The sequence below is a fragment of the Macadamia integrifolia genome, chromosome 9, assembly GCF_013358625.1.
Source record: "Macadamia integrifolia cultivar HAES 741 chromosome 9, SCU_Mint_v3, whole genome shotgun sequence".
NCBI lineage: Eukaryota > Viridiplantae > Streptophyta > Magnoliopsida > Proteales > Proteaceae > Macadamia > Macadamia integrifolia.
The window spans coordinates 4,723,919-4,739,687 of record NC_056565.1 but is presented as its reverse complement, the minus strand read 5'-3'; the positions used below and the strand labels follow the sequence as shown (position 1 = coordinate 4,739,687).

Here is a 15,769-nt window from a genome sequence, read left to right as displayed (position 1 = left end):
ATCGCACTTTTTGCTTTCCCGTTAATCAAAACAACACAGTTTGAGATACCCACGGACCCAATTCGCAAACGCAGAATGAAACACTGAAACAACATTCAACGCTAACAGGAACAGGGAAGAGAGAGAAGGAAGGGGAGGATTTGAAGCAGATTGATTCTTTCATGAATGTTGTATTGTTAGAATCTCTCTCTGAATTCGGTTTCTTCCTCTGATTACGTCTACGGTTTTCTGGGTTCTTCGATGTGGGTGATGGGAGAAGGGATTCTGTGAATGAAATGACGATGTGAGAAGCAGCGTGGTGGGTATATGTAATAATGAGCAAAGAAGGCGGTGGGGCGACGAAAGCCTGGGAAACAACGGTTAGGAAATCACAAGCGGCTGTGAGAAGGCGAGGGACGAGCTTTTTCACAGCAATGTCAGTTGCCCATGTCGACGACGACGACGGAGGTGACGGTGCCTCCGGCGAGGTCTACCACGCAGAGCGAGTCCTCTCCAATGGAGACTTCTACACAGGCCAGTGGTTAGACAACGTTCCTCACGGCAATGGCAAATACTTATGGACCGATGGGTGCATGTACGTTGGCGAATGGTGCAGAGGCAAAACGATGGGCAAGGGCAAATTCAGTTGGCCTTCAGGGGCTACCTATGAAGGCGAATTCAAGAGCGGTTACATGGACGGCAAAGGCACCTACACGGGCTCAAGCGGTGACACCTATAGAGGCTCATGGGTCATTAACCTCAAGCATGGCCAAGGCACCAAGCATTACGCCAATGGTGATTACTATGATGGTGAGTGGCGCCGTGGCCAACAAGATGGGCATGGCAGGTATCAATGGAAGAATGGCAACCATTATATTGGGCAGTGGAAGAATGGTGTGATTTATGGCAATGGAACTCTGATTTGGGCTAATGGGAATCGATACGATGGGTTTTGGGAAGATAGCTTGCCTAAAGGAAATGGTACTTTTAGGTGGATCGATGGGAGCTTCTATGTGGGTACATGGAGTAAGGACCCCAAAGAACAGAACGGTACTTATTATCCTTCCTCCGCCTCGCCAACCGGGAATTTCGATTGGGATCCTCAGAATGTGTTTTCTGTTGATTTGAGTGATTGTAAGATTTGCCCTGGTGAGAAGGTTTCGATTTTACCATCCCAGAAGGTGCTGAATTGGGCTGGAATTGAGGCGGATCTCTATCAGAAGCAAGCAACATGGAAGTCCAAAAATGTCGATGCCAGCGGCAAGCCAAGGAGGATGTCGGTCGATGGCAGGATAAATAATGCCAGCAGTGATAAGGGGTTTGATAGGTTCTGTATTTGGGAATCAGATGGGGACATTACTTGTGATATTATTGATGCAAATCAGATGGGAGGGAGAGAAGTGGAGGATGGTTTGGGGGCTCTCCAGCTTGAAGATGCAGAGACCTGGGGAACAAGGGTACATACTCCAAAGTTTCTAACCAGGGAAATGAAGAAGCAGGGTCAGACAATTTCTAAGGGGCATAAGAACTATGAGCTCATGCTCAATCTGCAGTTAGGGATCAGGTATTAACTGATCCAATCACACTTTTTTATCTTTTTCGAAAAACCTCTGTTCCTGTTCTGTTATCCATCTTCTTCTTTACCCTTTTGTTTTAGTATTTATTTAATTTGTTACATTGTAAGCTTTGATTTCTGTTGTCTTTCCGTTTTCCTTATTGTTTTAGGACTGGTTTGGGAATATAATCCTGTGGCCTGTGGATTTTCGAAGGCCTAGTGAGAACAGTAGAGGAAAAACTTGGAGCTATTCAGTCGATTCATTCCCCTGTTTCCAAACTTAATGATTTGAATTCATGCCATCAATCTGATGTCATCGTTCTTTTTTTGATTCATGAAATCATCAATTAATGGATTAAATTAGATAACACAAAATCTATATTGATCACTTTTATTTTCCTCCCCCCACCCCCCCACCCCCTCTTGTTTTTTTTTCCTTCCTTCGTGTTGGCATTGGAAGTATTCATTGCTCTCCTTCCCCTGTTCCCATATATGGATGCAAAGTCATTGGGATGCCTAATCTGATCCTTCTGCCTTTTCACTTGCTTTCTCTCATTTGCTAATCAAAGGGAATAATGCATTCACCAGTAGAATGTTCTGGTTTTTAATCACATCAGCTTTTGGATAATATTATGATCATTCTACTGTTAATGGAACACTTTCTGTTTATATTCATAGTCTTCGTTTTCCTGAATACATTTTCATAAGAACTAACAAGGGTAGCTATAATTTCTGTTAAGTTCTAGTATTATGTTTTGGTCAATACAGTTCAGAACTAATTTAACAGAAAATTTGGAGGTTTACCTGCATCTCCAGCCTCTCATCTATTAATTTGGTTTGACTTCTGAGAAAATTTTGATAATGTTCAGCATTTCTGCTCTTTAACATAATACCTTGGGGTCCTAATTCTTTCTCCTGATGCCTATTTTTTAATCTTCTTATATGTCAAACAAGCTTATTACTTATCACATCTCCATTATTCAAGTGGTTCTCCAGCTTCAGGCCATTCCAATCCCAAGTTGTTGCTAGGACTTGGTTAAGTCGAGATTCTCCTAAGGAGTCTTTCTTTATGTTGTCACTTTAGTAACCCACCCTGCTCTTAGAGTTTACGTAGTGCCTAGCCTAGCCGTATCACTTAGCTTGACAGAAGATTATGCAGATGGAATTTTTTTTTTTGGGGGTGGTGGTGGGTTTAGAAATATACTTAAAGAGGATTTCAAAAATTTAAATTTCACCCTTCAGGTCCTCTATATCTGACGCCTCTGCTTGCTTTCTTGTTTGATCACTCTCTGTATGACATATAATGTGATTGAACAGGCATTCTGTGGGAAAACCTGCACCAGCTACATCCCTTGATTTAAGATCTTCAGCATTTGACCCCAAAGAAAAAGTGTGGACAAAGTTCCCTCCCGAGGGAAGTAAACAAACTCCACCACACCAATCATGTGAATTCAAATGGAAGGATTATTGTCCTTTGGTTTTCCGGTAGGCCTGGACATTTGTATTTCTTTTGGAACTCTTTGATCATCTTTTAAATGTGGAGACTTGAGCTTGATGTTCTTGCCATTGATTGTTAAAGTAGTTATACTAATTTGTTTTTAGGACTCTGCGAAAGTTGTTTAAGGTGGATGCAGCTGATTATATGCTATCGATATGTGGAAATGATGCACTCCGGGAGCTCTCATCTCCTGGTAAAAGTGGAAGCTTCTTTTATTTGACCCATGATGATCGCTACATGATAAAGACAATGAAGAAGTCAGAAGTAAAGGTGTGCTGTCCATTTTGTGGCGTATTTATTGCATGAAACCAAGAATGATAGGCACTGAAATGAGAGTGGTGTTTACTGTTATGGTACAGGTACTTCTAAGGATGCTTCCAGCCTACTATAATCATGTTCGGGCTTTTGAAAACACTTTAGTTACCAAATTTTATGGTTTGCATTGCGTAAAATTAACTGGTGCTACACAGAAGAAGGTAGGAACATCGATAAGAAATCCTGGCATTGAGTCTGGTTATTTTTCTAAGATTTGGAATTTTTGGCTGCTAAAGTCTTGTAAGCATATGAATGACTAATGAATCAGGTTCGCTTCGTTATAATGGGAAATCTTTGCTGTTCTGAGTACCCCATTCACAGGCGCTTTGACTTGAAAGGATCTTCCCATGGCCGTACAACAGATAAACCTGAGGCAGAGATTGATGAGAATACAACTCTCAAGGACCTGGATCTAAACTTTATATTTCGACTTCAGAAAGCATGGTACCAAGAACTTCACAGGTGAATTCAAGATTTTTTTTTTTTTTTTCTTTCTTTTTTTTCTTTACCCTTTTAACTTCAAGCTCTCCTCATTGCAGGCAAGTGGATCGGGACTGTGAGTTTCTTGAACAGGAAAGGATTATGGATTACAGTCTCTTGGTGGGCCTTCACTTCAGAGATACTCCATCATACACTAGGGACCAAGCAAACGAGGGTCGTCTCTCTGGTGTTCGAACCCCTACTGGTTATTTTCTATTCCATGCAATGTCATTGTCCTAAATATCAGTTCAATATTCTGCTCAACTGAGGAGAAACATTTTGACCTTTTCTTACAGGTAATTGTGACCCTGATGGTGAGTCTGCAGCTCCCCGTCTTTCAAGAGTAGACATGGATCACCTTCTTCTTGATCCCAGCCGGTACAATTTATTTACATAGGACTTTTATTTAGTCTAAACCCTTTTTTTTTTTTGTTGGGGGTCACTTGTTTTAATTTTCTCCTTACAAACATCATGTTTATATTGAGTACTGTCAGGTGGGCAACTATCAGATTGGGTTTGAACATGCCGGCAAGGGTTGAACAGACCGTTAGAAGAAATGATTTTGAAACTCAGATGGTTGGAGAACCAACAGGAGAGTTCTATGATGTGGTATTGTACTTTGGTATCATTGACATACTACAAGACTATGATATCAGCAAGAAGCTTGAGCATGCATACAAATCCTTCCAGTATGATCCAACCTCAATATCAGCTGTCGATCCACGACAATATTCAAAGCGCTTTCGTGATTTTATATTCAAAGCATTCACAGAAGATACTTGAAGAGTCAGCTGAAAGTAGCTGCAAACTTTGCATCTGTATTGTTTCGGTGCCTCATTTTACCAGCCGGGGTATGCCAAGTGCTTGTGCTTGATGATCAATGTATAGTCAGTCTTACTGAGAGTCCAATCACGGCCAAAATGTCGCCTTTGTGGCCATTGACATGGCCCTTGGAGGATCAATTTTGGCTGCCAGAGTTGCATGCTGGATAATTTGTCATTGCTTCTCTCCTTCACTCCCTCTATATTATTCTGGTATGTATAATGTTTTGGTAAAGGTATAGATTAGCTTCATAACCTGGAATGCACAAGCCAATTCAAATTGTAAATGAATTTACCTGAGGGCAAACTTGTACCAGGAGAAATTCTTTTTGTACCGAATTTTTTGTTTTGATCTCAGAAGACGTAGAGGAGTCTCTGGGATTTTGCACTCAATAAAATGTACAGAGGAGAATTGGAATTGAACTCTTTTTTGTTACTGCAACCATGTATTTCTCTTTCTTGGAATGTTTTCTGGATAAAAAACAACTGGTGGTTGAAAAATTCGATTAATGCTGAATTGTATGCCTTCAAGAAAATCAATACTGAGCTGGTACTAAATTTTTTTTATCCCATTCCTCCAGGAAAGTGAACGATTTTTCCTATCCATGAATATAGACAGAAGGATGGAATTTGATTGCAGTGTGTCAGGGAGTTATATAATAGGGATGTTCAATGAAAGTCCAAGTTAGCTCATGGGGAAAATTATCTATATTTCCTTCCTCGCAAGAAAGAATTTATCGGAGAAGATGGTACTGACAATTTTCAACAGCACCAGAATTCTGTTCTCAGACTGGTGTATGTTTCATGGTGGGGAGAAATCATGGGTCAAGAAAAAACCCAAATGATAGAGATTTGAAGACAATATCTGAGATAAATATAAAAGATGGGTCCTCAAATTGATCTCTATTGCATTTGGGCAAATGTTTCTGCCATTGACCTGAAGTAGGTTCAAACAAGTTTTGTAACAATGACATATAGATGGCAATTAGAGATTGCTTTACACATCATTGTTTGAGATCAAGATGCAGTGATGAACAGTCTCATGTCTGTGGCACTCTAAATCAAGGCTACTTTGGGGAGTGATGATGGAAATTAAAAGCTTTTTTTGAAGGTTGAAGGTTGTTGAGTAGTAGTTCTCAATCTCTCTTTCAGCATCCTATGATCAAACTTCAAACAAAGGATTGATTGTTATGCTTGAAACACTGCAAGTGCAAACCTAGTTTTTTAATGGCCAGCTGGAAAACCCATCAGGAAGGACCAGCAAATGCATATTTCATTGTCTTATGAACCGGTCCACCAGCAACAAACCAACCGGTTTGGTCTGCTAGATCAGCCCATCATGGACCAATGGCTGGCCCCAAGGGAGGACCAATAAATTGATCCAGCTGACTGGTTATGTTCATTGTAGAATCTGGTTTCTAGTTCCAACCTTACTCTTGAAAGTTTAGACTTCGAAGCAAATCCGGATCTACTTCCAAGTCATTCAAATGAAACTTGACCATTTAGCTCTCTGTCTCTCTCTCTCCAAGAAGAGGCAAATATTTTAGTTCAAAAGAAATTATAGATTTAACAGCAAGAGGTGAGTATCACTATTATCTGCTATTTTGCTAATTAAAATAAATAAAAAAATATTTAATCAAAAAAAAAATATATGAAAGATTTCATATAGGTTCTAAAATATATTATGGGATCGAAATTATTGGGAATCGAATCAATCGATTCGAATTCAAATAGACCCGTTCTGCAATTCGGATTCGAGTCCTTAACCTATATATTTGAAGTGTGTTTAGATGAGTGTAGTGGGAAGCCACTACTTTAGTGATATGATCTTTGGATTAGTGGTCTCCAGTCTCTGTGGTGGGAAACCACTACTTTGTAATCTTTAAGTTCTGCTAAAAGAAAAGAATTTTTAAGTTACATGACCTTGGATTAGTTCATTTTACACATTCGCATAGAGTTTGTGATCCTTAAAATCTCAATATACTATATCTACGTCCATTAACAAAGATTCCAAAGAAGTGGATTTTGTTAATGATATAACATAATGAAATTCTCATTCCACCTCCAAGATTATAAATAATAATAACTAATTGAACCTTTTTTTTAATAACTAATAGAACTTACTCCAGTTAAGAGTTCAAGTTAAGCTAATTTATTATTTATTATTAAAAGAAAAAAAAATGAGAACCCAATGTAGAAGGCTACACAACTACAGGGTCTGGGAGATAGGCATATGTTTGTATCTTCGCTTCACGGAGAGGTTGATTCATAACTCAAACCCATAACCGTAAGGTTGCAATGTTATCATAGTTTACATTATTTATTATTGGGAGAAAAGAATGCTCACTAGTCACATGGTGCTACAGGCCTGCACCAATGATGGAACCAATGAGGGGGCACATATGGGCATCTATATGTGGTGGATTTTTGTGTTTCACAAGAGTGAGGGTATCATTTCTCCCCCTATGTCTCGGTATAAGGACCATATGACCAAGGAGCGTTCTTTTGCGCTTATTATTATTTTGGAAAAGATATTCTCCATTCGAGAGTGTAGCCCATGCATCAACACAGGGGGCCCATGGGAGTGCACCAAGAAACATGGGTGGGCAATTCTGCCTTTCATGGGGTTGGGGTGGCCATTTCTTGCCCCTTTGTGTTTGGGCGCAGCAAGCATGCTTTCAAACAAACTCCTTTTCAACTTTTTTTATTTTTTTTGGATGGGGGGGGGGTGGTGGTGCAATATAGGGTCTTTCTAGGTGTCACCATATATGCCTAATGAAGTATAATACTTCAACTATTATCACTTGACAGTAGATGGGTTAGCTATTATTAGTATACATAATCTTGAATGTAGAAAGATAATATTCTATCACCATCCATTCCTAGCTATCAGGGCCTTTGATTAGATAGTAAATAGAATCAGTCTGAAAATCCAAGAGAGAATGGAGGATGATCTCCTGTCCAACAGAACGAAATCTGGATAGGGGTCAGCCTCACACCACTAGGATTGGATTCCTGACCACATGCACAAAACTTACGTAGTCAGATATATATATATATATATTTATTTATTTATTTATTTCCTTCCAAGCAACCAAGAGCCACCAAGAGCTGAACCCGAATCAACTTCTTATGGAAGTTTCACGTATAGTTTTGTGACAACCTATATCCTTTTGTTTTCATAATTATCCTTTATATTGACATTAAGAATATTTATCTTTGTGGAAGAAAAAAGACACCTATTCTCACATCCCCATACATGAAGAGTCATTATACTCCACGTAGGGGGAACTTATCCAAACTCCCCAGAGGGACAGTAATATTTGATCTATGATAGGAAAATTGATGAGACTAAGCATGGCACGCAATCATAAGGATAGCTAGAACTCCTTCGAAATTACAAAAATGAAAATCCAATGCTTTCCCACCCTCCCTTCATCTTAAGTTTCATCAAGATTTAGATATCAACTCGTCTCTTGCAAGTGGAGGGAAGAGGGGGTAAACAAAAATATAAATTTTTATAATTATAATTGTGTCACTAGTTTAATCTCTGACTAATTATGGTAATAAAAGTTTTTAAATGGAATGTTCATTAAAAAAAGGTTTTGAAATAGAATTACAATATTTTAAAAATTTAGTAATAAAATGTAGGGAAAAAGACCCTTGCCGGTCTGACATAGGAAATGCCCACACACAGTTGGGTTGAAAAGACCAACTGCCCTCGTCACAACTTGATATATTCATGCCCAGCTGTGTTTGGGCATTCCTAGATAGAACGGCAGAGTTCCTCTCCCCTAAAATGTAATAGTAAATTTAATAATTGAAGTTGGTAAAAAAATCATTTCAGGTAATGATCACAAATATTTTTAGTTTTTTTACTTTGATTAGTTTCACTTCTTTTCCCTTTATTTCTCTACTAGGGTTATAACAGAACCAGCCCCAGCCCAAATTCAAGGCCTAAAAACCTCAACCAAGACCCAATGCTGATAGGCTCAACCCAGCACAGGCCTGCACCGATTGGGTTAGGATTAGGTTGGCCCTAATTGACCCTCTTGTTTTGCCATTCAAGGCGGGGTTTGACCCTGATTGACCCTATTAGTTTCAATTCATGGTTATAATTATCCTTATCTCAAAGCCAATTCACCCGACGATTAAAAGAAGAAGAAAAAAAAAAGATATGTTACCTCATGTCAAACATAATCAATACATGTTTAAGCACATAATTATTCACATATACAAGTTAAAGGGCCAGGTTGGGCCAAGGCAGGCTCAGTCCGAAGCCTTAACCTTAGCCTTGGCCTTGGGCCTGAAACTTCAACACTAGTCTGCCCTGAGGGTAGAAAAATCCAGTTTAGGCTCAAGGCTGGTCTAGGCTCACAGGGCCAAACTTGCTCTTCTACTCTCTACAAATAGAACATTGGAGAGCTATTCGTTTCAATGCAGCAAATAAGGGTATCTTCAAGTAGTTTAGTCGTCGAATAGAGATTTGGTAATACCCATTTTATACAAAGATTATCAATCATTAGTGTAACAAATCATGAGAGTCAACAAAGACCCTTTTTTTTTGGGTGGGGGGGGGTGTTGGGGGTGTTAAAGAGTTGATAAAGGCATTACTAACATTATTACAACAACAACAAAGCCTTTTCCCAACTTAAATGGGGTCGGGGCATTACTAGCATTATTCATTAAAAGAAACCTCAAATGGAAAAACTTCCAATGTGAGAAAAGAAGAAGGGGCAGGGGACAATCCACCAAACATGCGATACGAACAACGAGGAAGGCTTTACAACAAGCCTATGGATCTCAGCATTATATTGCCGAGGGACTCGACGTTTAGAAACAGTGGGTAACTTACCAAATACCAACTAACTTAAGGATGTCATTAAGTAGCAACTGAATATGTAAGTTTTGGGTGAGGAGGATTTCATTGCGGATTGCTTCAGCTTGCACAGCACAATCCTGTAAGATTGCACCCCGCCCTCCACGAGAGCACTTGGCTAACCAAGCACCATCCTCAAAAAGAAAGGTGAAGGCGGGCGGATGAGCGGGTGGGATGGCAGCCAAAATAGTCAGGCTGCACAGGACTCAGGAGAGGCCTGAACAGCATAAGAGCCTACCTGACGGCACTCAGCCACAACCTAGGGTCCATATGCAATTGCTTGGGGGCGGGGGTGGGTAAGAATTCGGCCATTCGACCATAGCACACAATGAACAGTGACAATCTTTAGTAATATTCCCAAGTATCCACACATTTGAAAACTCTTTAATTCAATTAAGTTCAATGAGTGCCACAATTGCACTGGTTAGATCAACAGCCTCGCTTTCCCATGGCTTACAACTTGGTCAAGCAGAGTCCTCTCTTAGCTAGCCAAATACCCAATCAAAGGCATTTGGAGGAGAATAAAGTGGGTGTTATCTTTATCAGGAGAATGATGCCAATGCAAACTCAAGGTTAAGGAACAACAGACCTGTTTAGAGTAACAACACTCTCACTCATAGAATTGAAGTTTTAACCACATGAGAAAGAAATATTGTTGCATAACTCAAAAGATGAACCAAATTGAGTACCATAACTTTGGAAATAGTACCTCAGTATACCCGTTGAGGCGAGTGCAATATAATGACACATTTTTTGTTTTTCTTCCAGGTCAGAATCATGATATCCTTCACCACTGAAAAGCTCTGTAACTTGGGAGCGGATTTATTACAAGGATCTGAACAACTACAAGATAAGAAAGCTCAGCATTTGTGAGACTGCATCACACTCCATGGAAAGAGCAACTTTCACAATGAGAAGAGGATGCAAATTGCGGGCATAGTTGTCATGGTGGCGCCTAGGCGTAGCCTAGGGGGTGATTTGGCGTCCTGGCGGAAATACCAAGGCATGGCAGTGCTACGATTTATGGGAGTCACAAATGGTGGCTGCCATGGCAGCGCCATGGACACCACTGCACGCCTGATATACTAATCGATCTCTTTTTTGTATTGGTTATTATTTATTTATTTTTTTTTTACTTGTTAACAATGTTGAATATTCTCTTTCTTGTATTTTTATTGGTAGGTGAAATAAAAAAGAGAACAAAACCCAGTCGACTAGTTGTCTCAACTCTCAATTTCTCAAATTGAAGAATGAACAGTGAACCCTCGAAAGTTGAAGCCTCAAAGCCTTCCGCCTGTGAGTGACTTCCTTCTCATTCTCCAGCAGTGAATCCTCGAAGTCTTCCACCTGCGAGGCTGTGGCCTGCAAGTGACGTCCTTCTCCTTTTACGGCAGTGAGCCCTCGAAGCTTTCCACCTGCAAGTGACGTCCTTCTCCTTCTCCGGCAGTGAACTTGAACCCTCAAAGCCTCGAAGCCTTCCACCTGTGAGTGGCGTGGTTTTCCTTCTTCGGAAGCAAGACCAAGGTAAGCGCCTGCAACATCTTTCTTCTTCTTCTTCTTCTTCTTCTTCTTCTCCTTCTCTCCTCCTTCTACGTCTTCTGCTTCTTCTCTGCTTCTCTTTCTCCTTCTTCTTCAGTTCTTCTCCTTCTCTATTCCTTCTTCTCTTCTTCTCTCCTTCTCACTTATCTCCACCTTCGTCTTCTGCTGCTTAATTCTGATTCTGATTCTTCTCTGCTTCACTTTCTCCTTCTTCTCATCTTCTCTCCTCCTTCTTTGTTCCTGTTCCTTCTTCTATGTTTCATAACAGCATAAATAGAAATATAGAATTAGTTAATGTTAATATGTTATTGCCTTATTGGTTAACTAATAATTTTATATACTCTGTTTTATAAAGTGTATTATTGGTTAAGTAACAATCTTATATACTCTGTTTTATAAAGTGTTTATATCTTTACAACTTGTATACTTAATGTTAATGTTACTAGTTAACATACTCTGTTACTTTGTTTTATAAATTATAACTTGTATACTTGATGTTAATGTTGGTTTTATATGTTATAGGGTATATATTGTAGGCTTGTAGCATGCTAAATAAATTTAGAAAATAGGGGAAATAAAAAAGTAGCATACTAAATAACTTTAGAAAATAGGAAAAAGAAAAAATGACACATGGTCGATTTGACTGCCATGGTAACGCCATAACAGGCGATTCATCGCCAAATCGATTAGCCATCCCTCCACCGCCTTGGATCGATTTGATGCCATGACAACTATGATTGCGGGTGCATTTGTACCAATTATGTACTACTCTTACATAGGGCCCCACCAGTGTATTACAAAATGAGGCCAATGGATTAATGGAAAGTGTGAATCCAACAATCCAACAATCCAACAATCCAACAAACCAGTATTTAAGATAATCTGGATCTAGATCAGCAGATTCAAGCAACCATTTCTTTCCTCTTTTTCTTCTTTTTAATTCACTCTAGGCCTTCGTCAAAGCGTCTCATAAAGAATGAGGAATACATCTCATCAAACCTAGTTGCTCCCCTATCATTCATTCACTGTGAAATGGCCACAAGATACCAATAACATTTTAAATCAACTCCTCTATATTCAAGGATCAGGTCCACAAAATCTGCCCCTATTTCATTACAGAACAGACCATGGTTAAGGGGTAAATAGGAATCACAGTTTGACAGTTGAACGTAAGAGCTCTTCTTGTTCTCTTTTCCAGTAAAATCATTCAATTACTCCAATTTTGTGACTAGTTATCCAATGCTCACCTAATCCAATGAATCAGGTCAATTTTTGTACTACATTCAGTTTTCAAGCTCTGCATACACTTCTCTTTGTTGGATGAGTTCAAATATAATTGAATGGAAAGAAGATAACAATATGCTCATAAATGATACAATAATGTACAGAGGAAATGGTAATCAGCTAATTAAGATTACAGCCTCAACTTAGTACCATACCTATGTACAGTTCCTACAACATTTTAAAGGATAAAATTAGAAAAAGGTCTAGCAGGGTCTTCTTCATGCACTAAAAGATCCTAGAATTCCTTTCCTCTAGCCAAAACACCGGTACTAGACAGATATCCACAGCACTTCTACTCTTGCACCAAGTCCAAAACTGTAACCAGGATAAAATCAAATCAGATATTTGTCTCATGCTCATACTAACTTGACTAAATTGGCAAAGACAGTGCCAAATGGTGCTCAAGTGATAGCCAGGCTAAAAGAGTTTAATGTACGGCCAAGTCACAAATGGACTTAACCCCAGAATAGGATCATAAACTACCCCAAAATAGGTACTGGTTTCAGACCTTACAACAGTATTTTAACATGGAACCAATAATGGATAACAGTAGGCTATAACAGCCCTTGAACCCCCCCCCCCCCAAAAAAAAAAAAAAAATAGTACTTAACAAAATAGAAAACAAACTCAGCCCAAAAGTGATATCAAACAGCAACACAATACCCTCTATGGCAGGGCATAAATCTAGGGTGAAAACCAAGAAAATCACAGGTAAACAGAATAAAAACCAGCAACCGCCTGATGAAGTGAATCAGTCAACCAAAGCTGGGCTGGAACTGATGGGGTGTAAGATCGATGGTCTTCAAAACCATTCCAAAGGCTGTACCGCAGGTACTGGAATGGCTCTCTAAACAGCAACTATAGACCAACAGCAGGTGTGCAACAATTTGAGAACCAACATTGATGATCAGTAGCCTCCAAGGATGGATAGATTTGGTCTTCTTGTAACCAGAAAATCAAACTCAGAATATTGGGGAAGATAGGTATCAATGGGGGGAAGAAGGGGGAAAAGAGGGATAGGGTACTATATCTCATTCCAGGGTCTCTCCCCCAAGGCCTCTCGTCATATTATAACTCTCTCAGGACAATGGGGATGCACAAAGCAAACTTTCTTTCATAACTTCAAATCATGGGGTCCTCTTTAGGGTCATTGCATTATATAGGCATAAAACTTGCCTCATAGGAAAGAAGAAAAATAGAAACATAACAGAAAAGGAAACTATGAAAGTCTCTCTAAAAGAGATCTTCCTTGTATGAGAAGAATCAAACTAAAAGGAAAACAAAGTCTTTTGTTAACTCCTTAAACTGGAAACTTAGTTGCTTGTCCTAAGTATAAACAAACAAACAAACTTTTTTACAAAAGGAAATAAACTAAAAAAGAAGCAACTCATTGGACAAAGGAAGTTCTCAAGAGGTCTCCACCGATAGCTTACTGTCCAAGACATAACATAAAATAGAAAGCTATCGAAACTAAACTAAATAAAAAATTAAAATAGAAAAATATGGACCCAAATCACTGTTCATGTGAACAGAATTTTTCCTGAATTTTATTTTTTTGTCCTCTTGTTCTTTATGCTTTGATCTACATCAGAGTTCTTCATTTCACTGCCAAGGACCGTATATTAACTAAAAACCATCTAAAAATCAAGGGCCTTTTCCACCTAAAAGATGCCGAAACTGTAACAATACATTGAATGTACTGTCCCTTCAATTTGATAATCAAACAAGGACTTTTGAGAAAGTTGTATCAAGTAATCAGGATTTTGGTAACCTCCTCCTCAGACCATGTCAATCACACACACACAAACAAGAGTGAGTAAGAAGCTACAGCCCTTCATTGAGCGAGTAACCTGACCTTACATAGTTTATTAAAAGTGTATTTTTTTTTTAAATATTTTGGATGAATACAAATTTCATCACCAAGAAGAAGAAAGAAAGAATATATAAGGGCCCGAGGGCTAGACCCAGCGGCAAAAACTTAGAACGAACATCAAAGTAGACGGCATTCCAAATGTCATCAAAAGGGCGAGAGTTGGAAGTCCATTATCGAAGATTACGTTCCATCCAAATGTGACTGATGGCAGCACAAAAGGCGAGCTTTCTAACGATGTTGCAAATGGATTTTCCAGCAAAGATCGTGTCCACCCAGATCCACTCTCTGAAGGGCGAGGATTCTTCTACTGACAAGCCAACAGTTGCTAAGGACTTTCTTCCAAATGGTGGAGAAGGGGGAATGAGAATAACAGATGATCGACATCTTCGACTCCATTCCAACACAAGCAGCAAGCAGCAAGAGGGGTATACTGAATGTGCTTGTAGAGGAGAAAGGACTGCATGGGGAGGCAGTTGGAGAGAGCTCGCCAAGCTGTGAAGCTATGATGGTGGATGTGACCTTTGCACCAAACAATCTTAAGAAAGTGTTATTTCTTAATTAGCTGAAGAAGTTATTCTCTGCTAATCATTCCAACCCTATGACATCAGAAAAATTAAAGAATGCTTTAATATAAATTCTTTGAATAAGAAACCATTATCACTGAACTTTATGATACATAATTACTTTACACCATTCATAGTAAACAACATTTTTAGTAAGATTTTAAGTCACTATTTACAGTAAATGTTGACGTACCCTGCAGGAAATCATGATATACTGGCTGCAATATATTTAGATGATCTAAATTTGTTCTACCCAAGCAAGAGTTTATACTATATATTTCCCCCCAAGTCCTAACTATGCTTGGATTGAAGGATTTAGAGCTTCTGCAAGTTAGGTGAGTAGTTAATAATTTAAACTATGCTTTGAAATGAAGCATCAGATTGAAGAACCATGGTAATAAATAATTTCCATATTTCATTAGGATTTAATTCTGTGATTTTGGTGGCAGCTTGATCCCTTTTATCCTCGGGGTTTCACTGCGGAGATAACATATGCTGCCACGTGACTCCGACAATTTTGGGATTAGCTGCACCTGATCAAATGTAAATAATGAAATTCCCAATCCCAGCAGGTTGGATTCTTGAAGATACAAATAGACACTTACTCTAGTCTAAGTTTTTTTCAGCACTTCCATCCTTAATCCTTTAAACCCTAATGCAACTCCACCTCATGGCTGCTATGAAATATATATCCCTGTTTCAGGGTTGTCCGTATCTGTAATGTCAAGATTACCTTAATCCTCTTAGGAAGAATACCTTAATCATTCTTACCTACAAAACTGAGCACAGTAGCATATAAGAACCCTAAAAACCCAACTTTTCCTTTTATATGCATTCCTGAAGACCCAACCTCAATCTTTCAATAGAAGCAGAAGCTTTATTCACCCATTCTACATCACCTATGGGCAAACATTTTCTATATACACTACTACAAGACAAACTAAGGAGCTTTTTATTACTGAAAAAAAAAAAAAAAAAAAAAA

At 39.0% G+C, this 15,769-nt stretch overlaps 1 protein-coding gene across 2 annotated transcripts; it reads left to right on the top strand.

Moving 5' to 3' along the window:
* Positions 1 to 5,090, top strand: LOC122088584 (phosphatidylinositol 4-phosphate 5-kinase 6-like). Of its 2 annotated transcripts, none has more exons than XM_042657896.1 (8): positions 1 to 1,543; positions 2,852 to 3,019; positions 3,137 to 3,302; positions 3,392 to 3,508; positions 3,616 to 3,809; positions 3,887 to 4,002; positions 4,124 to 4,205; positions 4,322 to 5,090. In XM_042657896.1, the coding sequence occupies exons 1-8, from the start codon at positions 315 to 317 to the stop codon at positions 4,608 to 4,610; spliced, it is 2,361 nt and encodes a 786-aa protein (XP_042513830.1). In that variant the 5' UTR covers positions 1 to 314; the 3' UTR covers positions 4,611 to 5,090. The 2 variants fall into 2 exon arrangements, with proteins under 2 accessions (XP_042513830.1, XP_042513829.1); XM_042657895.1 differs by having other exon boundaries at positions 4 to 1,543; positions 3,887 to 4,032.
* Positions 5,091 to 15,769: the final 10,679 nt, after the last annotated feature.